The 23,240-nt window shown below is 32.2% G+C and overlaps 3 protein-coding genes across 4 annotated transcripts; 1 reads left to right on the top strand and 2 right to left on the bottom strand.

Annotated features, from left to right (window-relative positions):
- Positions 1–755: 755 nt before the first annotated feature.
- On the top strand, positions 756–2,429 carry LOC105800096 (40S ribosomal protein S13). The gene is made up of 5 exons (XM_012631008.2): positions 756–920; positions 1,019–1,091; positions 1,181–1,319; positions 1,458–1,644; positions 2,155–2,429. Exons 1-5 carry the CDS (start codon positions 898–900, stop codon positions 2,186–2,188), a joined length of 456 nt encoding a protein of 151 aa, XP_012486462.1. The 5' UTR covers positions 756–897; the 3' UTR covers positions 2,189–2,429.
- A 2,274-nt stretch (positions 2,430–4,703) lies between these two features.
- LOC105800097 (40S ribosomal protein S20-2) lies at positions 4,704–6,551 on the bottom strand. Of its 2 annotated transcripts, none has more exons than XM_012631009.2 (4): positions 6,394–6,551; positions 5,748–5,883; positions 5,526–5,639; positions 4,704–5,123 (listed from the first exon to the last, which is right to left on the bottom strand). In XM_012631009.2, exons 2-4 carry the CDS (start codon positions 5,857–5,859, stop codon positions 4,981–4,983), a joined length of 369 nt encoding a protein of 122 aa, XP_012486463.1. In that variant the 5' UTR covers positions 5,860–5,883; positions 6,394–6,551; the 3' UTR covers positions 4,704–4,980. The 2 variants fall into 2 exon arrangements, with proteins under 2 accessions (XP_012486463.1, XP_012486464.1); XM_012631010.2 differs by having other exon boundaries at positions 5,748–5,880; positions 6,394–6,487.
- A 2,350-nt stretch (positions 6,552–8,901) lies between these two features.
- On the bottom strand, positions 8,902–10,286 carry LOC105800095 (MYB-like transcription factor ODO1). The gene is made up of 2 exons (XM_012631006.2): positions 9,956–10,286; positions 8,902–9,550 (listed from the first exon to the last, which is right to left on the bottom strand). Exons 1-2 carry the CDS (start codon positions 10,249–10,251, stop codon positions 9,130–9,132), a joined length of 717 nt encoding a protein of 238 aa, XP_012486460.1. The 5' UTR covers positions 10,252–10,286; the 3' UTR covers positions 8,902–9,129.
- Between the last annotated feature and the right edge of the window lie 12,954 nt (positions 10,287–23,240).

The raw sequence follows: 23,240 nt of genomic DNA, 5'->3' as shown, positions 1-23,240 counted from the left end.
AATATTTTAACCGTTTGAATAATATTGCTTTTGCATTAATACATGAAGCAAAACTATATTAGACTTCGTAATTTTCTAATTGAGTTGGTGTCTAATTTAACTTGACACCGACTTATTTATGAAATTATTTAAAACATATTTTAATAAAGAATTCAATATTAATACAATGGTACTTTCGTCTTTTACTATTTTTATATGAAATATTTAAATAAAACAACTAAAATGTAATACACAAAGATTGAACCCAAGTCCAGCAAATGCTTAATAATAAGCACTTTATCATTTTACTTATAACACAATAATTTAGTAAGTAGTATTAAAAATTAAGTAATTAAGTATTAAATTTAAGTTAAAATTAAATACGAAATATAATTAGTTTATTTGATAAATATAAATTTTAAAAGTTTTAAAGTAAAGTATTTAAGAACTAATATTAAAAGAAATAAAATAAAATGTTGAATTTTTTACATTAATTGATAAATAACTCATTATCTACTTATCAATTTTACATTTTATTGTTAAATTCTATAATTTTTTATTATAACTTATTAAACATACTTAAAAATTAAACTAGTGAAAATATTAATTTTTATTTGGTTTAATTAATTTAAATATGAGACAAATACTTTTACAAAAAAATTTCTAATCATATATTTTAATCATATTCAACGAAAAACAAAAATAAAAAGAAACCAATTAGAAGCTAATTATAATAATTTAAAAAACATTATTTGAAAAACTAATTAAAATTTTGATAAAAACCCTAAAGACAGAAAAACGCCATATAAAAGTGATAAGAAGGGTGGAAGCTAGGGTTAGTCGTGCGCCTGCCTTGTACGTAGTAACAGTAGCGGGAAAGAGAGAAGCCTCACCGCCGCCGCCGCAGCCGCAGCCACCATGGGTCGTATGCACAGTCGCGGGTATCCTCATCCTCCTCCTCCCTGTTCCTCCCTATCTATATATGTGTGTGTGTTTTCTGTACATTGTTAACATTTCCTTTATTTATTTTCTTTTGCAGTAAGGGTATTTCAGCCTCAGCTCTGCCTTACAAGAGGACCCCGCCAAGCTGGCTCAAGATCTCGTCTCAAGATGTGAATACTTGAAAGCCCTTTTCTGTTTCCTTGATTAATGAAATGCCCATGGATGTTTTCTAATGGTTCAATGTTAATAATGTATTCAGGTTGAGGAAAACATTTGCAAGTTCGCAAAGAAGGGCTTGACCCCATCTCAGATTGGTGTCATTCTCCGTGATTCTCATGGTATTGCTCAAGTTAGGAGCGTTACTGGCAGCAAGATCTTGCGTATCCTCAAGGCTCACGGTATTATATTCTTCTTCCCCCTTGGATCTTATGATTCACTCATTTTTTATTTCTTGTCTCTGGTGGCTGCAAATTTTCATTTTTTATGCTAAGATTGAAACACTGGGTTGCAATTGAATTTATTGTTTTCATGTTAAGGTCTGGCCCCTGAAATTCCGGAGGATTTGTATCACCTTATCAAGAAGGCGGTTGCCATCCGCAAGCATTTGGAGAGAAACAGGAAGGATAAGGATTCCAAGTTCAGGTTGATCCTTGTTGAGAGCCGGATTCACAGGCTTGCTCGCTACTACAAGAAAACAAAGAAGCTTCCCCCTGTCTGGAAATAGTACGTCTCTAATCTCTTCCTATTTTCCCTCGTTGTGTTGATATTGACATAGCGATTGTTTGATATATAGTGATTTCTTCTGCTCTTGTTTATTTGGGTTCAATTGTTCTTTATATCCTCTCTAGGTCACACGCTGAGCCTTCTTGCAATCTATGTCCAGTTTCTGAACTGGGATTGTTTACTCTATTCCTTCATTCATACCATTCTTGGCTTGGTGTGTTCAATGTAGTATGTTATGATGGTGAGAGGGTTGAACCTAAAGAGTTATCACCATACTTTGCATAATGTCATTACAAAATGGATATTCTGCACATTGTTTATCTAAGGCCATAGCATTAGATCATAAGAAACATGTTAATTTGTCCTCCATTTGTTTCAATTGTATTTCTTGTACCATTCTTTGTTATCTATTACCATGTATGTTTCTTCCTATAAATCTGGCCTGTATATATATTATGTTTTCTCCAAAGCTTTGTGTTGCAATATTGATTCCGACATCTCGGTTTGCAGCGAATCTACAACAGCCAGCACTCTCGTTGCTTAAGCTAGGCATGTGGGGTGGTGCAATTTTGAGGGAATCCGGGTTCGATGTGGATGCTACGGTGGAAGCTAGATTGTGTTTTGTTGTTCTAGTGAGATGTCCTGCTATAAGACTTAAATTATAGCTGTTAAAATTTTTGTTATGTTTGGAAAAGGAAGTCGAAAACTTGTTTTACTTATGAGATTCTACTTGTTATCTTTTCGTCCATTTGAAATTTTAAGCAAGAAATCTTTGAATTTTGAAACCTTAGTGCACCCTTTTCCTATAAGGGTTCTCGAAAGAGAAGGGGTTGGTGTTTGAAGAGGCATTTTTGTGTTCAACATCGGTTCTGTTCAAAACCTTCACATGGACTTTGGTTTTAAAACAATTTCTCCTTCATCTCCTTCGAGATGCTGACATGCTATGTTGAACGTATAAATTATTTGTTGTAAACTATCTTAGTTTGTACAATTTATGGTATTAATTTGTTAACATAATTTTAGTGTATAAATATGAGTTTGATATATGGACTAAAATTGGAAAATGCATACATTAAAAACTTGTTAAGAAGTAAAATAGTTTCATTATGATTTTAGTTTTTCTTTCTATGTAAGATTTAATCTCTCTAATTTAATATAGTCTGATTTTTTTAATTTTATAATATTGTTGTTAGTAGGTTAGTTGCTGACATTAGAATAATGGTGTGAATTTTTGGTCACTGTTTGCATAAGTTTTTAGTTACAGAATTAAAAATAATAATTTTATAGTTAGTGATGTTATTGATTTATTATAATATTGTGACTAAGTTGTTCGCTCTCATGTCTAGTTCACCTGCGGGGTTTTCATTTTAGATCAAATTGAATTATGATATGGTGACTGAGTTGTTAACTTGGGCATATTAATTTCAATTGTGGAGTTTACTGGGGTTTTTTTTTTTTTTTAATAATTTAGTGAGGGTAAAGGAATTGTTTAGGATAAACTAAGTTCTCATGCCTATAATATAATGTTTTTACATGAGTTAAAGAGGTTGTTTGTCTTGGTCTTTATATTTTTTAAATTTGTTAATTGCATCTTACATCTCTAACTTATAATATTTATTTTATAATATTTATTTTAAATTAGTCTGTAAATCTTAAAACGTTCTGACTATATTCCCAAACTATTAAGGTTTTTTATTACAAAAATAGTTCATTTAACCGTTATGAGACGTTAAATCTTATGTGACATAGTTTAGAATGAAAATTTTGATGAAAAAATGAATAATGTAAAGTGGTAGTAAAAATATTGGTTTTGAAGTTTTAAATTTTTATAAAAATTTTATCATTCATTCTCTATTTTTTTTACTTTATTTTTGGTTTAAAATTTAAAGTTTGCAGGTTTACTTCCTTTTTATTTAAAATTATGTCACAATAAGAGAACCTGATTAATATAATATTGATATTTTGAATATGTAATTAGAATGTTTTAAAATTTAAGTACTGATTTAAAATGAAAATCAAAGTTTGGAGATGACCTCTAACATTGATCACATTATCCAACAAATTATTTCTAAAATGAGTAGCATCATATGCCCCTACAAGGGGCTTTTAACACAAACTTCCCAGATAAATTTTCTTTGATCAACATCAACTTGAAGCAAAATTGAATCATACCCATATTTACATATATAAAGTACTCATCAAATTCCGATAAGTTTCAATCCACGGGCCTGTATGGGACCTATATGGGCCTCCCATTAATAGCTCCACAAATGTTGGGGAATGAAGTAAGTCATAGCCAAGGGACTAGCCACCATGTTGGTGATTTTCGTTCAAAGAAGAGCGTGAAGCGAAGGTTTTAGTGGAGAAGCCATGGCAGAGACAAGAAAGGACCATGGCTACAGCGTAATTTGAGGGAAGGGAAAGATCCAAGGCGGGTATAAAAGGCTTGAACTTCTCGGCCATGGTGGTGAAAACCGGGTAGGAGAGTCCGTACAAGGACTGCCTCCAAGTGTCATGGATTGGGGTGTCCATGGACCAAATAATATGGTCCGTCAAGAGAGTGTGAAAAACCGTGACGCGTAACTGGGAGGAAGACAACGGAGGAGGGGATTTGATACCATAAGCAAGAATGTTCCATCCATTGATGGAGGAAAATAGGGGTTTAGTTGGATGCGAAGAAAAATATCAATTTTGACAATGGATCCAAAGCGTTATGTTATATCTCCTTTGCTTCTTGATGCAAATATTTTGGTGAGAAAAAGAAATAAAAGAAAATTCAAAAGCAAAAATTTGAAAAAAATAAAAATTAACTACATAATTTGACCTAAAACTCTATTAATGTAGTTAATATAATAAATCAATAACGATAATGACCATATTCATTATTGGACGGGATATTTATACAGTTTTGTTTATGCAGTGGAGGGGGGAATGATGAGAATTCACATAGAATGAGAAAAGCATTATCAGATAGCCTCGTCTTCCCAAGCTAGTCTTTTTAGATGGATCACTGATGTTAGTGAACACTTGGGTCCTTCACTAATCTTTGAATCAAGGGATGAACATAAAGCAACTCATTTCATTCCTTAATGCCAAATAATGCATAAAATCAAAATATCGCAACATAATCTTTAGGTTACAAAAAGGAAAGAAACTATAAAGCCACCCAACAGATTAGAATTTTAATTCCATTATGGGAAAAACACCAACTATAGAAACCCTACAACATTCATCCAAGCTTGAGATTGATCCAAGCAAAGAAGGTCACATCAATCAAAAGTCTCTTTCAAATAAACTAAAAACCATGTGAGGCCAAAAAGCAAAAGTAAGGCACATTTAAGAATCTGCAATGGTGACTTCTACCTCAACACCGGGTTCAATGGTGATAGATGTGATCTGCTTCACCACGTCAGGGGAGCTGAATAGGTCAATAACTCGCTTGTGAACACGGAGCTCAAACCGATCCCATGTGTTTGTTCCTGCAAAGCCAAACAAATTACTCACATTACATGAAACCCTTAGCATGCTTGACTAGATAGGCCTGCATGTCGAAACGCTAGCTATATGGCTAACATACACAATCAAAAGATATAGTTCCAAACAACTACATCATATTCAACAGTAAACCAGTGGGCATCCAATTAAAAAGAACACACGTATAAAATCCATTATGTAGGGCAAACAAAACAATGTGTACCAAATGGTAGTCCTTAAAGATTGTTCCAAAAAATATAAAAAAAAAGGATGGTTCTAGAATTCAAATGGTAGTAGACAAGCATATACAACATCATCAGATGTGTTTGAATATGCGTTGAGCATGGATAATTCAAGAAAAGCATCATAAATCATAAGAGTCAGTCAGATGCAAGGCAAATAAATACCTTCACCACAGGGAGACTTCCTGGTAGTGATGTGAAGAACCTTGGTGGGCATTCTTACTGGTCCCTTAACCCTCAGTCTCTTATCCTTTGCCCCGCGAACCAAATCAGCACAAACTACCGATCAAACAGAAACACATTGAACTAATGAATTCTATAATCAATTGAGTCAATATCCATTATAAATGAAGCCATACTACTCTCATCAAACAAAAAAATTTGTACCTTTTTCTAAGTTTTTCACATTCTTAGAGGAGAGAGTGATCCGGATCTTGTGAATCTGCTCTTGGGGCTCCTCCAAACCCGGCTTGGTAGGCTTCATCGCAGCATACGCCATTGCTACTAAACTGACTTCTGGCTTCTGGTTCAGAACAATGAATTACAACAAACAAAATTTATCATCAAAAGCTTAATTCACAAAGTTTAAAATCTTAAAACCATTGAGTGTGAATCACAACATGAGATTGAATCACCAAATTCAAACTACTTCAAGCTAAGAACAAAACTTTCCCATATTTCTTACATAACTCAAAAGCCAAAATTATCTGAAACAAGTAGGAAAAAAATCTATCTGCAACAGAGATCCTTGTATTGCATGAATTGAAAAGGTTCTAAGCTAAGATTAGTGGCCTTTTATCCTTTTACTGGTTTGATTGAAGATCAAAACTCGAAAAACAAAAACACAAAACCTGATGGTAAAACATTAAATACAGTAGAACAAAAAAGAAAAACCAGGAGGATGAAGAAAAACAATCTGAGCCTCCATTGCAATGAAAGCCTTTTCATATATATATATATATATATATATATATATATATATATATATACAGATTTAACATAGGAAGGAAAATATGAAAAGCGAGGGAGAAACCTGGAAGAGGTGAGAGAAGAGAAGTGTAAAGCCGCGGCCTCTGCTGCTTTTTTTCTCGAAATGAAATGGTGGGGTGCTGCTGTGCTTTGTGCTTTATCATTAGGGTTAAGGTTTTTCGAGAGCAAAAGCTGTTCTCCGGGTCGGGTTGCAGATACTTGACCCACGACGGAATCAATTTTTTTGTCTTTTAGATATTGGATGGTATTAAGTTAAATTTGGTGTAGCAAAAACTCAACTCAATTTGAAAAAAATTTAAAAGAAATTATATTTTGAGTTAATCAAATTGAGTTATAAGAATTAATTTGAATAAGTAATTCAAGTTTGAGTTCGAATCAAGTTGAATTTTAGAATTGAATAACTTGAATAATAGATTGGTGTAAATACACTTTTATTCCCATCAATTTTGAAAATGAATAAATTGGTATTTCTCTTAACAAAAGTTTAAAAAATTCAAAATAATTTTTAAAATTCAAAATATTTATAAAATTCCAGAATTTATATATGAAGAAAGTTAAAATTTTCTAAAATTTCTAAAATAATAATTTTGGGACCTAAACAAGTTAATTAATTATTCAAGTTTATCATACTAAAGTACCTTATTTTTTTATTTAATTTTGAAAAAATAAAATATATATAATTTCAAATTTATGTGCTTTAACATGGAATTAGTTATACTGTTATAAGATTTTTATTTGACATGTTTAATTTTTAATTTAATTCGAACAATTTCACTTTATTCGATTCGACTCGAATTTCATTTTACTCGACTAGATTTGAAAAAACTTCAAATTGAGTTAGGATGATAAAATAGGACTCGTCAACTCGATTAATTTGAAATTTTTTCACTAGATTCGATTGAATGCTCAACCCTAGTTTAAACATAGCGTTTGCCGTTTGGGTGTCATTTCAAGAGAGTGTTTGGTCCTTTTTAAATACTCAGAAAGGTATTAAATTTGTAAATTTATTCTATTTCAATTAAATAAATTATTAAAAGTTTATAAAATAAAAATATAAAATAATTTAAAATTTTTAATTTAATTAGTTCAATCAGCTTTATTGTCTCAATTAAGAGTGATTTGTAATTCAATCGGTTCAACCTTTTTTCGGGTCGGTATGTGGATTGATTATCAATTCAACCAATCCAATTTTATCAACTATGAGTTTTACAATAAATTTTTTTTTTGAATTGTCTAAGGGTTAGGCTATCCGTCCAAGTTGAAATTTACTTAAAATATAAGAGAACTTGAAGAAGAATGCAAAGCTTGAAAATTGAGTCTTGATAAAAGTTTAGACCTGTTTTTATTCGGGCTGGACTTTAGAAAAGAAATATTTCGACTTACCGGGTTTATATTTAAATACAATATTTATATTTACAAAATTTAAATATATAGAAGCCTAATCCAAGTATTATAAAATCGAAAGTCCAAACCCAATGCTTAATAAATAAAACCGAAGCCCAAATTAGATTTCTACGAAAGTTGAAACTATTTTGCCATCAAACAATATTTCCTGCAACCATTTATTTATTTTCTTCTTCTTTTTGAAAATATCCTGCAACCATTTCTAGTCTATCATTTCCTTTTGTTCCCATTCTATTCTTACTATCTATGACTAAAATGGTGATTTATCAAAATAATTTGAAGAGGGTGATTTTGTTAGGAATTATAAGATTGATTCCATGTGTGGGCTTTCATATGGCTCATCATGTTGTTTGCCTTGTGACTTTTGGATCCCGTGGAGATTTGATTTTCTTTAGTCCTTTGTGGCTTGGTCTCTTGAGTTGATGGCAACTGTTGTTTGAGGTTTAGGGTTGTTTCCACTGCTATGACGTCAAAGTTTTGATCACCTTGATGACTAATAACGCCGAGGTTACATGTTGGAGTCTTTCTTTGTCTCGGTTATTGACGAGGAGGCCTAATTCAAACAATGACGGCATGTTTCTTCTTTCACTAGTCTGGAAAGACTTTGTTTAGTATATGATTTAAGGCCCTTTCTTGATTTCTCCGCTTCGTGAGAATGAGTTCATTACTTTGATGACCTCTGTATTGTATGGATGAAAAAACCTTTTATTTCTTTATGATTCATGAATGTAAAAAAAATCAATACCATCTTCATATTGATGGATGTGATTTTTACATTTGTTGTAAGAATTTTTCAAACGTGTTTGAATACATGATAGTTTTCACTTTGGGGATGGGTGTATGAATTGTATAAATTGAATTAATAAATAAATTTAAAAATTATTAAAAGTAAATATTAATTAGAATATTTTTTAACATGTGTATGGAGGGGTGAATAATATTTGCACCCACCAAGAACCTTCCCTGGCTACACCCTTAAATTTATGAACATATGCTTCAAATATAAATATTCATATTTCAAATTAATGGGAATTTTAGAAGAAAAAAAAAGGGGAAATAATATTTATAGAAGATCTATATTTGAACAATGGAAAGATTTGGGTGTGGATGCTACATCATCAACAATAGTTATATTTGACATGAAAGCTTTCTTAAGTCTCTTCACTTTTATTGATCCCCTGTAATCATAAATAATTAATCTGGACATTAAAGCTTAATGAGGTCCATTAACGAACAGCTAATGCCTCTTTTCATTGTTCACAGGCGAGCACAAAGGCAGGGCAGTCCCTATTAGGTGCATGCTAAAACTTGCCACCCATGTCAAGGCAAATTCATCGCTAATATTTCACTGAAACCACCAAATCCCAAGTTCCCATCATTGTTCCCCAGCATCCCCCACCAACCATGAAAAACAGGTCTCCTCCTTTGAAGATGTCCCAATTTCACTATATTCTTTCCACCAAGAATCTGTGCCATGGAAGTTCTCCGACAAGTCATGGAGAAATGCCTCTGGCCATATCAAGTTGATCGAGGGGTCATCATCGGACTCCCAAGATGATCTCCATTTGTCGGGCCCAGTTGGAAGGCTGAATTCATGGGCACAACTTTTCGACAAGTTTTCTGGTTGATTAGGATCGAGATTTGGCTTGTTTTGAGGGGTGTCTGGTTTTTGTAAAGGCTCATGTGTGACAGGATCGATCCCCATCTTAATAAGCTTCTTTTTTATATGGGTGTTCCAATGATTCTTGATCTCATTATCAGTTCTTCCAGGCAATCTTGCTGCAATTTTGGACCACCTAAGGAAAAATCAATGCCATTTTAATGTTATTTCTTTTAAATATAATACACTGTTTTTACTTACATATAAAACATCTTTAAAAATGGCAAATTGCAATTAAATTCAATACACCTATATCTTCAATTAAAATGTCATAATAAAAGCAGTATAAAAATTAATAGAAATTGTTAACTTTGTGAATCTTATCTAAATTATACTCTCTTTTCGGAATCAATTCTCTATAATTTATGTTACGTATGCGCAAGATGAAACCAAGGCCACATTGATCGTGTATCTACTATTTTATATATGTTATCATTATCATCGGGTTATAGGACCCAAATAAATAAGTGAAATTAATAGTAATGAAATTATGAATTACCCATACAGTTCCAAATAAAAAAAGCAATCGAGGAAAAGAAACCTATTGCCAAGGCGCGCATGGAGATCAATAACAAGTTGCTCTTCATCATGATTGAGGAGACCTCGTTTCAAGTCGGGCCGGAGGTAATTTGTCCAGCGGAGTCGACAACTCTTGCCGCAGCGGCGGAGACCGGCGAGCTTAGGGACGGCCCGCCAGCAGTAATAACCGTGAGTGCGCATAAAATTCACTAATTTTTTGTCCTCCTCAGCTGTCCAAGGACCCTTCTTCACCCCTAGCTTGTCACAACAAGGCTGCCTCCCCATCCCTCTCACCTTACACCAATCAACTCCAACCATGCCCAGTTCTTCTCCTACTCACCCGCCTTTATATGCTATCGTTTTCATCTCTTTTTATTTTTTTTTTGGTAAATCATATTTTAATTTCGGAATCCTGAGCAGCCTCACGGTCTTCTTGCGCGCGTGTGCTCACTGCCTTTCTTTTTCTATTTAGTCTCCTATGAATATCAAAATAATCAACCCATAATATATTTAATATTTTTTTAAAGCATTACGACTGGTATAATTTTAAATATAATTATAAGTAGCAAATTGTTACAACACAAATCATCTGAGTAATCACTAAAATCAAACTATTATAACACAAATAAATTTAAAATTAGCACAATCTAAACTAAAATCAATAAATTAAGCTAATTAGTCTAAGTCTACATATAGCAACCATACACGATGAAACTCAAAGACCCACACATCTAATTGTCATGGTGAGTCTCAAACTTTGATGGCCAACTAAATTAAAGCCTTATTAACATGTTCAATAATTTTGAATTTGATAGAAAAATACAAAAATATGCCATATGTTAAGTAAAATATAATATATGGTTATTTAATACATATATTACATTTGTATTTAAATTTTATATTAATTATTTTTATTTTAAGTTTAACTATTGTAACATAAATATATTAAATAAGCTCTAAATTGTAAGTATTTTTATTTCGGTAATTAAAACGAAAATATCTAAAAAATTGAGTCACCAATTAAATAATTTATCTTTCAATTTTCATTAATAATTTTTATTTAAAATTTAAGGTAAATAATTATTTTTTAAATTCTAAGTTTCTAATTTTAAACATTTTTTAATAGCACGATGCACTCTTAAATGTTTTTTAAATAAAAATATTTTTAAAACGTACTATTTTTAAATTTAAACGCATATTCTCTTAAGTTTTTAAAGATAATTTAAGCTCAAGTAATAGAAAATATATTTAAAAATTTTAAGGTTAAAATAATTTAATCTGAGAATTTAAGCATGTAATACCTAATTAAACTTTTATTTCAAAGTAAATGTTGATTTATGGTTAAGAGTTTATTTAAATATAAATTAAATATTAAAATGATTATTTGGGTAAAAAGGCTTAATTTCTTCTTTTTTTTCTTTTAGACTTATAACCTTTAAAAAAGTAAGCTAATTTAAGGCTTATTAAGATGTTATCAATTTAAAACGGTTTACCTAAATAAAAAAGTTAGAAATATTTTATTATTTTTGCTCCTTTTCAATTAAAAAAATACCAAATAAATAAGAGAGTGCAAATCACGCTCGGAAAAGAAGGGGAAATATGTGTGAGGCCGAAGGGGAGGGGCTTAGTGTCACGGGGCTAGACCTTTCGTCTCGCGATCCGTGCGGCCTTAGGCGATCCGTTCGTTCGCCTAAGTCATCATTTACTCAAGTGAGGATTCCTTAAAAACTCCTCTAAGGCACCAAGTTGAAGAGCGGAAGCGATTTATGCCAAAAGAAGCTACAAATAACAACAGAAAGAGCGCACACAAAGTGTTTGAGTAAATTCTCTCAATTCTCTTATTCACAAAGAATAATGAAATAATGAATGGAGTGCGTACAAATGAGGGGGAGGCTCTCTATTTATAGTTGAGCTCCCCAAAACCAACGGTTAAGATACATTTACATCGACGGACGAGATTAACCATATCCCTTTGTTTTAGGGATTTACAAGATATGTCATATCAAATCTAATCTAAATCTTTACAAGATATGATTCCCTCAATCTTCTAAGATTAGTTACCAAATTAGCCTAAATTGCCATATCTTCATTATCAGGCCAACCAGGTTTCAATCTGACAGGTTTCTCCAACAATTCTTTGAATTGGGCCAATTCTCGTGGGCTAAATGTTCCCCATCTAAACAATAGACCTCAATTGGATGCATTTGGCGCGATGGTCACGGGTTTTGAACTGCAGCCAGTGACATTCTCCCCCACCCATTCTCGCAACGCCCTCATTGCAACTCTGAATAGCACTGACTTGATTCGCCTCGGTCTCATCTCGACGCCTTAGCTTTCCCTTTTTTTCGGGACTTTTGCCCCGGCTTACGTCGCTTCTTAACTCGAACCGTCCTACTCGTTTGTACATCTCGATGACAATAAGTTATGTCACTCTCTTGCCCACATTCTAACTTGGCTCGAACAGGATCTTCTTGATTCACAACACTTGGCTTCGCTTTGCCCACAGTCTCTGAGCCTCTTGCTCAAGAACTTCGAAAGGGCCCCTACGTTCTTGCCAAGTCAAAAAGTTAGAATGCAAAACACTATCAAAGTATTCGCAATGCACCTTTGCATTTACTCTGGTCAACTGTCCCACATGCATCACTTTTTTTTCCTTGAAGTCCAATGCATCACCTACCTCTCCCATAGGTGGAAACCTTGTCGATGACTCGACAAACTCCGACGCTTCACTCAATTTGAGTCTCATTGGTCCTAGCTTCACTATTTTCATCGCAACTTTTCCCTCTAATTTCGATGACAAACTCACATCTTCCTTGGGTGGAATCCCTTCCGATGACTCACCAAGCTCAGACGTTGCCTTTCCTTTGACTCCGGCTTACTTTGGACAGTTCCGTAACTCATGCGGACCACGGCACAAGAAGCACTTTACTCGCTTCTTTTTGCTCTTCTTTTCCCTCTTGGCTTTGGCTTTTCCCCTGCTCGAACCAAGCTTCTTGGGCTCATTGTCTGCTCCATCGTTCCCATCGATGACAGACTTTTTCGGACACTTCCGCAACCTATACGGACCATGACACAAGAAGCACTCCACTGGCTTCTTCTCACTTTCAGCCTATTTGGCTTCGACACCCGTTGCGCTCAAACCAAGTACCAAGGCCTTACCCACCGGCTTCTCTTTAAGCGCGGATTTCTTTAGACATTTCTTCAACATGTGTGGACCGCGACAGAGAAAACATTTCAGCTTGTCCCTTTTTCTCTTGGATTTCTTCTTACCAACTCGTGGTTTCCCATTACCACTATTGTCACCGTTGCCATTGCCATCAACAATATCTTCCTTGTGATCCTTTTCACATACGTCTCTTTCCTCGGACTTGGAAGACCCAAGCTTGTCTTTCCCTAGACCAAGCTTGACCACGGACTCTACTACCGTCATGACTTTCGAAAGCTTTTGACACCTCTTTGTTCCACCTCCTGTCTGACCCACAACTTCAATCCATTCTGGAAAGCAAGCAATGCTTTTTTCTCGGTCACCTTTGAAACTTGTAGCATGAGTTCCTTGAACTCTCGAACATACTCCCCCACTGTGCCCCGTTGCGTTATCCCTTGCAACTTTGCCCGAGCTTCTTCCTCGATAAATTTTGGGTAAAACTGTCCCTTCAACTCACATTGGAACTCTTGCTAGGTCTCAATCTCACCTTGCCTTTTATCTGTGATCCTGTCTCGCCACCATAAAAGCGCAATATCAATAAGAAATATTGAAGCAGTGTTTACCTTAACCGCATCATCCACGATGCGTTTGGCACGAAAGTAGTTTTTCATCCTCCACAAAAAATTATCCACATCGCATGCAGACTGTGTCCCCACAAACTCTTTTAATTTTGGGACATCTTTGTTTGTAACACCCCCTAACCCCAAACCGTCGCCGGAACAGGGTTACGAGGCATTACATGACATATCAAACAATTTACAAATAATTCATATAAATTTTACTAATTGACTTCATTCATTTTTTTTCATTTTTTTATAAAAATTTCGGCAGCATTTCTGCTTATTTTTACATACAACCCCCTGCAAAACTTCAAACATAACCAACCCAATTCCAGTATTTCAACCAAGGCATTTATATACTTAAATCTTACTTGACATATTGACATAACAACTTATTTAATAAAAATCCTATTATCATTTCTAATTAACACATAAAACTAATCAAGTCATTTCAATTCGATACCAATGCCATAAAGGACTTCTACCAATTTGCTAATATAATCATCAAAATACATAATATCTTACTTTACAACAAAACTATATAACATACCAAAATAACTATTATAATTCTTATGTACATGCCACTTTCTCTTAAAGGAAGAAAACATCACCAAAATCTTTATGTCGGAGTCGGGAGTGTCCTGAATGCTAAACTGAGACTCTGATCCCTTTTTAACCTGCGCACGGAAACAACCGTACGCTGAGTATTGTATACTCAGTGGTATTATCATAATTCAAATTATAATAACAACAAAGATTTATAATTACCAAGCATGTAACTATCCGATTTCTTAAATATCAATTAATTTATAAACTTTCATTAACTAACAATAACAATACAATTTTTAGCTATTCTTCAATTTCAATCATATATCACATGTAATAATTTCAATCACTACATAAACATTAAATTCATGCCTTTCATTTTCAATCTCAAATTTCAATCCACAATTTTAAATTTTCTTCTTTCAATTATTCACCCTATTAACAATCTGGACTTTGACGGATACACGGATTCCAACCCAAACACACCAATGCGGCACATTGTGCCTAAAACAGTACATAGTACCTGATCAGTATACGACACATAAGTTCCTGAAACGACACACGAGGTGCCTGCTACGACACATAAAGTGCCTGAGAAACGACACATAAAGTGCCTTATCGGCAAAGCCGATAAATCCCGTACTCTTCTAAATCCTATGGCATGCCAATTATAACCGACTCAGCCCGACTAGTTAATAGGGTATATAAATTTCACAATCTAATTTTCACTTTTATTTCAAAAATTCATTTTCAATATCAATTATACTTTTTCCATTCACTAATTAAACACAGTTCAATACCAACACATACTTTTCTCATTCAATTTAATTTTTTTTTTCAAATTCAATTCAATAAAGTCACTTACCTTATCATATGCTTACCATACACATAATTTAAATTTAACATCAAATAATAAATAATTTGAATTATAGTAATACAAACCCGAATTTTGCTCGATTATTCCTCAATAACCTTCTCATTTCCTTTGTGTGCCGATGCCTCGAGTTCCTTGTTAGCTACGAAAATAATAATAATTTACACCATCAATTACAACATTAATTTATAATATTAATAAAATTTCTATCTAATTCATACTTTAATTCCAATTTAATCCTAACTAAATTTATTTACTTTTCTAATTTAATTCACACTCTATTTCTATTCAAATTTCTTCTAAACTCAAATTTAACTACCAAATTTTCAACATATTTCATTAATTTCGAATTTCCCTCAATTTAATCCCTACAAACATAAAACTTATAGCTTACTTCACAATTTAATCCTTTTATCAACTCTAACTAGAAATTCTATCAAATAAAACCTCAATTCCATCATTTATTCAACATAAACCCTACTAAAAAAATCTATAAACTTTCAAAATTTCAACTTAAATCCAAGAGTATTTCACTCTATGGTTCCAAAAACATCAAATTTATGAGAAAATGACTTGATTTAGCTTACCTATTAAACTTCAAGCTTCAAAATCTCAATTTTCCCTCTTTCTTTTCTTTCCTTTTTTCTCCTGTTTTCGTCTCTTTCTCTGTTTCTTTTCTGTTCTTCTTTTGTTTCTTTTTCTTTTTGTTTTACTTACTTACTTTATTTCTTTTATGCATTAGTTAATAATAATAATATATTATAATAATCATATAATAATATTTTATTCACAAATATCTTTTACTTAAACTATAAGAAAATATTTTATTTTATTAAAAGTGTGTTTTATATATTTTACACATGTATTATTTTATCACCACATAATTGTCTTTATCTTATTTGCTTCCTATAATATATTATCTTAATTTTAATTAATATAATTTATAATATTTTAATTTAATAATATTTTATAATATAAATCAAGAAAAATCTAAGATTTTTCCATCTATTGCCGCCTAAACTTAAGCCATTGGCTTATTTACCTATTTAGTCCCTCACATTTTATTTTAATCTATAATTAAACTTTTACTTCTATTGTAATTTAATCCTTTTTACTAATTACTCTTAATTAAGCTAAATTCATCTATCTAAAACCTAATTAAACACACAACTAGTTTAATAAATATTTCTAATAATTATTTTCGAACTCAATTTACTAAGACGGAGGCCCGATATTATACTTTTCCGATGCCCGTGAATTTTTTGGTCATTACATTGTTACTGAGTGCTGCACTTGACACTCATTTCCCTACGACTGCTCGGCACAAGGCCAGCTCTCCTTTGAGCTCCTTTATTCTTGTGCTTAAAGCCATCGTCATGACCATTGTTTCCTCCTTCAAAGCCTTCACCATGGCTTCGAAAGCATCATTCCTCTCCGTCAGCTTCTTCCTTTGGGAATCTAGCAACTCTTGCATGCTATCCCTTTGGGAAGTGAGACACATGGTCACAAAGTCCCTGGACTGCTCCCTCAAGTCTTCAATGCTTTCCCCAAGCGCATTGCCTGACTCTTTTGTGTCCTCCATGGACTCTTCAAGTTTACCCACACGTTCCTCAACAACCGACAGCATCTCCCTCAAAGACTTTCTCACCCACCTTTGTTTGAACTCTTCTTTCGACATTCCAACGGTTCCTTCAAGCCAATAGCTCGAATATCACTTGGTTCGAACCAACAGCTCGAATACCACTTGTCACGGGGCTAGACCTTTCATCTCGCAATCTGTGCGGCTTTAGGCGATCTGTTCGCTCCAAACTTGCCTAAGTTAGCCTTTACGCCCAAAAGTGAGAATTCTTTTAGAACTCCTCCAAGGCACCAATTTGTATAGCGGAAGCGATTGTGCCAAAAGAAGCTACAAATGAACAACAGAAAGTCAAAGAAAGAATGCACACAAAGTGTTTGAGTAAAGGCTCTCAATTCTCTTATTCATAAAGAATAATGAAACAATGAATGGAGTGCGTACAAGGGGGAGGCTCTCTATTTATAGTTAAGCTCCCCCAAAACTGACGGTTAAGATACATTACATCGATGGACGAGATTAACCATATCCCTTTATTTTAGGGATTTACAAGATATGTCATATCAAATCTGATCTAATCTTTACAAGATATGATTCTCTCAATCTTCTAAGATTAGTTACCAAATTAAGGCCAACTAGGCTTAAATCTGACAGGCTTCTCCAACAGTTCTTTGAATCAGACCAGTTCTCGTGGGCTAAATGATCCCCATCTAAACAGTAGGCCTCCATTTGATACATTTGGTGCAATGGTCACAGGCTTTGAACTGTGGCCCATAACACTAGGGATGAGTTGATGAAAGAAGGCAGCTACTAAAACATGATATCACTCTCTCACTTTACTACTTCCTTTTTTTTATACGAGTAACACATCCCCAGTATATCTAAATTATTAAATTATTATTATAAGTTTTATTATTAATTTTTTTTCAAAAAAATAAATAAAATGTTTTGTTTGAACCTAATAATAACATATTTGCAATATGTACGAGTGAAAACTTTTGTATAATAATATTAAAATGTAAAAAAAAAAATCAAAATGAAGTATTGGTTATATTCAAAATGTTGAACAGTCGAGCTACCAATTTATTGGTTTGAACTATTCAACCAATCCATTTTGTTCAATTGAATAAATTATTAAAAAAATTAGTTTAATCGATCCATATCAATTTTCGAGTCAACTGATCTAATTGTTTCCTTTGGATTGACACTCGATTTAAACAACATTAGCTAAAATAGTAAAATTGAGGTTTTATACATGTTGTTGGTATGAGTTAGAGGTGATCATGGGTTGGGCTACCCGGCCCGGCCCGACGGCCCACTCGAAAAATGGAAGGGTTCGGGTAAAAATATAGGCCCAATATATAGGTTTGGGCAAAAAAATGAGGCCTGTTTAGAAAACGGGCCGAGCTCGGGTAAAACTTTTTTAGCCCGAGCTCGGCCCAACCCAGCCCAAATTATATATTAAATATATATTGTTTTTATTTTTAATCAAATATATATTATATATATTTAATATATATTTAATATGGGCCGGGCTGGGCTCGGGCTTAGTAATTTTCTCTCGAGTCGGGCTTGGACAAATTTTTAGGCTCATATTTCGGGCTGGGCTCGGGCATAAAAATCGAGCCTAAAATTTTGTTTTGGCCCAGCTCAAACTCGACCCGGGCCATAATCACCTCTAGTATGAGTTCAAATATCATCATTTGCACTTTTTATTAGTTTTATTTTAAATTAAAAAAAATTAAAACTAGCATGTAAGAATATAACTATTTCAAATATGTAAGATAGTAATTTTCATAACCAAATTATTGTCTATGACACCAATTCAATTAAGAGTTTAAATAATATATAAATAAATTAATTGATAATTTCAATTTAAATTTAAATAAGATTCAGAGATATTAAAAATAAATTTTAGATTAAAGATCGTAAATGAATATAATAATGCTCAAATATCAATACTTATGGAAGCATAAAAATTATTTATCTTATACAACTTAAAAAATTAGATATGATTGAACTCACACTTACAATCACAACAATATCAATTTCAATCAATTTATTTTATAAATTTTAATAATCCAACTGAGTTGTTATATTCATGAATAGTTTTTTAGTAAATTACAATAACAAGACAAAACTCGAACAATCAATGCTACTTGAACCTAAGTCACACATGAGATTATATAGTTAAAAATAACCGAGATTTATGATGATTTTTTAATTAGGAAATTAAAAAGTACTCGAGCATGAAGACAAATCTTATATATTTAATATGATTAATTGAAAGTTCTGGTGCATCAGTTAAATCTGTTAAATGAGAAAAGTATTTACTAATTCAATTTCGTTCCTACTTTTGAATGTCGGTTCCGATAAAGTAATTAAGCATTAATCACATGATTTACAATTTTTTATTTGAAAAAGAAAAGAAAAGAAAATTAACTATTTAATTTCAGTTTAATTACAACTGATCCCTGCATCTCTCTTACTTGAGCATATCACCAGCTATTACGTCAGCTCCCTTTAATTATAATTTCTTATTAAAATCGTAATGATTTAGTGTATTAAAATATCTTATCTAAAAAATAATTTCGTTTTTCAAACCTCATACTTATAAAAAAATTTATACCAATTAATGGACTTCGTACCAGTTTAAAACAACTTAAGATAAAAAAAATCATAATAAACTAATTAGTTGAAGTAATGACGTAATATTTGAGTATTGGCATCGTCACATATAGAAATTAAAAAGAGACGAGGAAACTCTGTGAAGCCCCTTCAATGAGTTAAGTGGGGAAAGGGGTAATCATTAATCTACAGATTTTTTTTTTTTTTGAAAAAAGTAACACAATGGTGGAGGGGGAAGTTTTGAGTTAGACCAGCTTGAAACGACCAGGAAAGCATATCTTGTTTGCCATGTAAAGAACAGTTTGCTTGGCCGACACATTTTGATATTGATGGTCCTTATATTTATCAACAGGCTCTTTTATCATTGTATGATTAGGAGGGCAACTGAACCATGTTGAAGTTGAGTTTATATGACAAGTCAAGGTGGCGAAGTCTTTATAACAATGCTCTTAGTTGAGGGGGAGGTCATAATCTTCACAATGTTGTTGATGCGATATATGTTATAACCATGGTCACACTTGAGATTTGACTTTTTTCAATCATCCTTTTCCTAGTATGTAGCTCGAGTTTTTTTCAACTTTTAAGTTAGCGCTTTATTTTTCATTTTTGCTTCTACCTAAAAGAAGCATCTTTTCCAATCTTTTGTCATTTTCGATGGATATTGCCAAGAAAAAGAAAAGGTAAAAGGCAAAAGTAAAGTTGTTTCGCTTATTTCAATAAGTGTTTGGTGTTCAAAGGATTTAAAGAAGTGTGTTTTTTGTTATAGTGAAAGTGAAACTATACTTACAGGCAGGGGCGAAGCCAGAACAATTTTTTAAGGGGATCGAATAAAATTTTAATTTTTATAGTCTATATCTTTATAATTTTTAAAGGATTAAATCGAATTTTTATAATTTTAGGGGGGCCAAAGTGTAATTTTACCTTTACTAATTTAAAATTTAAAAAAAATTTAGAGGACCTAAATGGTAATTTTTCATTTTAAGGGGGCCGAGGTCCATGCCAGCCCCCTTAGAATCACCTCTACTCATAGGACAAACATGTAAGTTGGTTCCTCCTTTTCAAATCTATGCTTGAGAGTTTTTCATGCAAGAATTATTTAACGCAGAAAACATATACCAAATAAAAATTCAATACATCTTAAGAAATAAAGTTAGAGATTTAAAAATACCATTTGTGAAGGATGTAACCATGATTGAAACTTTAAGTTCCTTAATCAAAAGCTTCAATCCTTGACGCTTTTCTTCTTTTTATCTAATTCTTTCCACATAATTAGCGGGCCAGTTTTATATATAAACATTCTCCCACTCAGTCCACTAAATCGATTATGTAAAAGTTGATATTTACATAAGATACCGTTAATCTTTATTAAATTTGCCTTTCATTTTCATAGCTCCATGAGTTACAACAAGAGCTAAAGGTTGTCCATCTTGCCTCATTCTCAATTTTTCCTGAACGTACTTGCTAGTTAGCTCATTCAAATTCCATTGCTCGTGTTATAGTTATTCTTGAATGGAGCAAACTGAGGAAGAGAGTTAAAGATGAAGTGGACCGAAAAGGATTTATTCACATTCATACCCAAAATTTTAAATTTTGCATCATTTTCATTTTTTTCCATTATATGTTGCTGAATTCCTTTCTGGCTATCATATTTTGTGCTGGTCAGTTTAGCCATCAAAGTGTCAACAAGAGATTTATTAGCATTTTTAAAACCCTCCTCCTTATATTTCAAAAATTCCAAAGCTAAGTCAATTTGAGGAAGAGAAGTCTTGATATTCGTGGCAATGGTCATTTTCATAAACACGAGACTAAGTTTGTTCGAACTTATCTAGGCTTTAAATTTTCCACCTTCCCTACAGTAACTTCCAAAGGTTTTATAGTAAATTACAGAGGTTTCTCACTTAATAAAACTATGTTAAGATCCAATACACCCAAAGAAACTTAAACCTTTTCATATTATTAAGATAATTCTGTCTATCAAAAAATTATCATTCCAAATGCAAGAGAATGTAAGGATGTAGGGACTATAAAAAAAATAAAACAATGCCCACATTAGTATGATGTTATTGAAATCTATAAATGATGAACTTTTGATAGTACTTAAAATTTTCCTTTGGGTAAAATCCTAAGATATCTAGTGTTCACTGATTATATTTATTATAATTAAGCTTCAGATATTTGTATTACCTACATATGTTACCTTTAAGTAATCATTCTTTATGTGACCCAATTTTCAGTGGTATTGAAAAATACAGTTTCAGGTCCTTGTTTCTATAAATATTAAATAAGGATATTTATGGAGTTAGTGTATAGATGAATTGGAATTTGGTTAAGCGATTTAGCGAAATTGTCAGTAATTATGGCTAAGGGACTAAATCGTAAAAGTTTAATCGCTATAGATTTTCAATTGGATTAAGGCTTGGGGACTTAAATAGCAATTATTCAAAGGATCAAAATACTAATAAACCAATATTAAGTAAAATTTAGTGGATGTTGATGTTGATTAGCATTATGATTAACTTAAGAATGATTAATATGATTAAATTTTAATTAAATTAATTAACTGAACTTAATTAAAGGTTAATCTAAGTATATAAGGAAAGATAGTGGAGAAAGAAGAGAAAAACTATCATCTTTGTCATGCCGCCACCGTCCTAGGTTAGAAAAGAAACCAAAAAAATCATTTTTTAGAAGCTTGAAGCATTCGACCCTTAATTCCAAATAAGTCCCTAGCCATTTTTCATAATATTTTTTATAGATTTGAGGTCATAGGAGCTTGATTTAGTTAGCTCATGTACTAATTTGTAAAACTGTTAAAGTTTTTAGAAGTTTCCATTGTTGAGAATTAGATTAATTGGTGTGAAATAGTTAGGAATTAAACTGAGTATATGAAAATGGCTAAATTGTAAAGCTTAATTGTTAGTTTCATACATTAGGGACCAAGTTGAATAAAATACAAAATATTATGAAATGTTGGTAAGGATAGAAAATAGAAGGTCCCTAATGAGTCATGGTGAAACTGAATTCTAATTTGAGACCCTAAATTAAAAGTTATGTTTGCCCAAGTTTTAGGGACTAAATTGAATAATTTGCAAAATATGTAAAATTTCCACCCAATTTTGATCTAAATTAATATTTCATTCAACTTATTAATTTAAATAATAAAACAATTCATTTCATGCAATTTGGTCACTTTTTGACATTTTACAAATTTACCCTTAAAATTTTACTTTTATTCAATTTAGTCTCGATCCTAAAACATGCAAATTAGCCATTTTAATCAAAACTCATTCTAGTTGAATAATTATATATTTTCCTCCTCCTCCTCTCCATTCCACATACTTAATGTATATAACATGCTTATATATAACATTATCTATAATTTCACTATTTATTTATATGTTCATTCAAAGTTGTCCACTTGAGTTATAGTCATCAAATTATTTATATCTTGAGCTACGGAACTCCGAATTAAGATCCACTAAATTCCTATGAAACTAGACTCACATATATTATTACCATAAAATTTTAAAAATTTATGGTTTAGCGAATAAATGCAGTTTATTCTTTAAAGTCATCCATGTTCTGCTGTCTGACAGTTTCGACCCTTCTTCACTAAAAATTAATTATCTCCTAGTACGGGATTCAGATGATGTTACCATTTGTTTCTATTGAAAATAGACTCATTAAGGATTTAAAAATATAAATATAATCCCCTAATTATTTTTCTAAATTTTTTGATGATTTTCAAAAGTTAGAACAGGGGAACCCGAATTCATTCTGACATTGTCTCACAAAATTTATTATATCTCATGATTTAAAATTTCATTACTTACACCATTTCTTCTATGAGAAACTAGATTCAATAAGATTTAATTTCATATTTTTTTCATCCTCTAATTCGATCTCCAAAATTTATGGTGA

This window comes from Gossypium raimondii, chromosome 9 (assembly GCF_025698545.1).
Source record: "Gossypium raimondii isolate GPD5lz chromosome 9, ASM2569854v1, whole genome shotgun sequence".
Lineage (NCBI taxonomy): Eukaryota > Viridiplantae > Streptophyta > Magnoliopsida > Malvales > Malvaceae > Gossypium > Gossypium raimondii.
This window is presented reverse-complemented; position numbering and strand designations above follow the sequence as displayed.

Bases quoted from the DNA above. Each gene is read 5' to 3' on its own strand.
- LOC105800096 (XM_012631008.2), top strand. From the start codon at position 898: ATGGGTCGTATGCACAGTCGCGG. The intron at 921-1,018 runs GTATCCTCATCC...TTTCTTTTGCAG, and splicing joins GGTCGTATGCACAGTCGCGG to TAAGGGTATTTCAGCCTCAG. The intron at 1,645-2,154 runs GTACGTCTCTAA...CTCGGTTTGCAG, and splicing joins CTTCCCCCTGTCTGGAAATA to CGAATCTACAACAGCCAGCA.
- LOC105800097 (XM_012631009.2), bottom strand. From the start codon at position 5,859: ATGGCGTATGCTGCGATGAAGCCTACCAAGCCGGGTTTGGAGGAGCCC. The intron at 5,640-5,747 runs GTACAAATTTTT...TTTGATCGGTAG, and splicing joins TGTGAAAAACTTAGAAAAAG to TTTGTGCTGATTTGGTTCGC. The intron at 5,124-5,525 runs GTATTTATTTGC...TTGGCTTTGCAG, and splicing joins GAAGTCTCCCTGTGGTGAAG to GAACAAACACATGGGATCGG.
- LOC105800095 (XM_012631006.2), bottom strand. From the start codon at position 10,251: ATGGTTGGAGTTGATTGGTGTAAGGTGAGAGGGATGGGGAGGCAGCCT. The intron at 9,551-9,955 runs GTTTCTTTTCCT...ATTTTTCCTTAG, and splicing joins CATGCGCGCCTTGGCAATAG to GTGGTCCAAAATTGCAGCAA.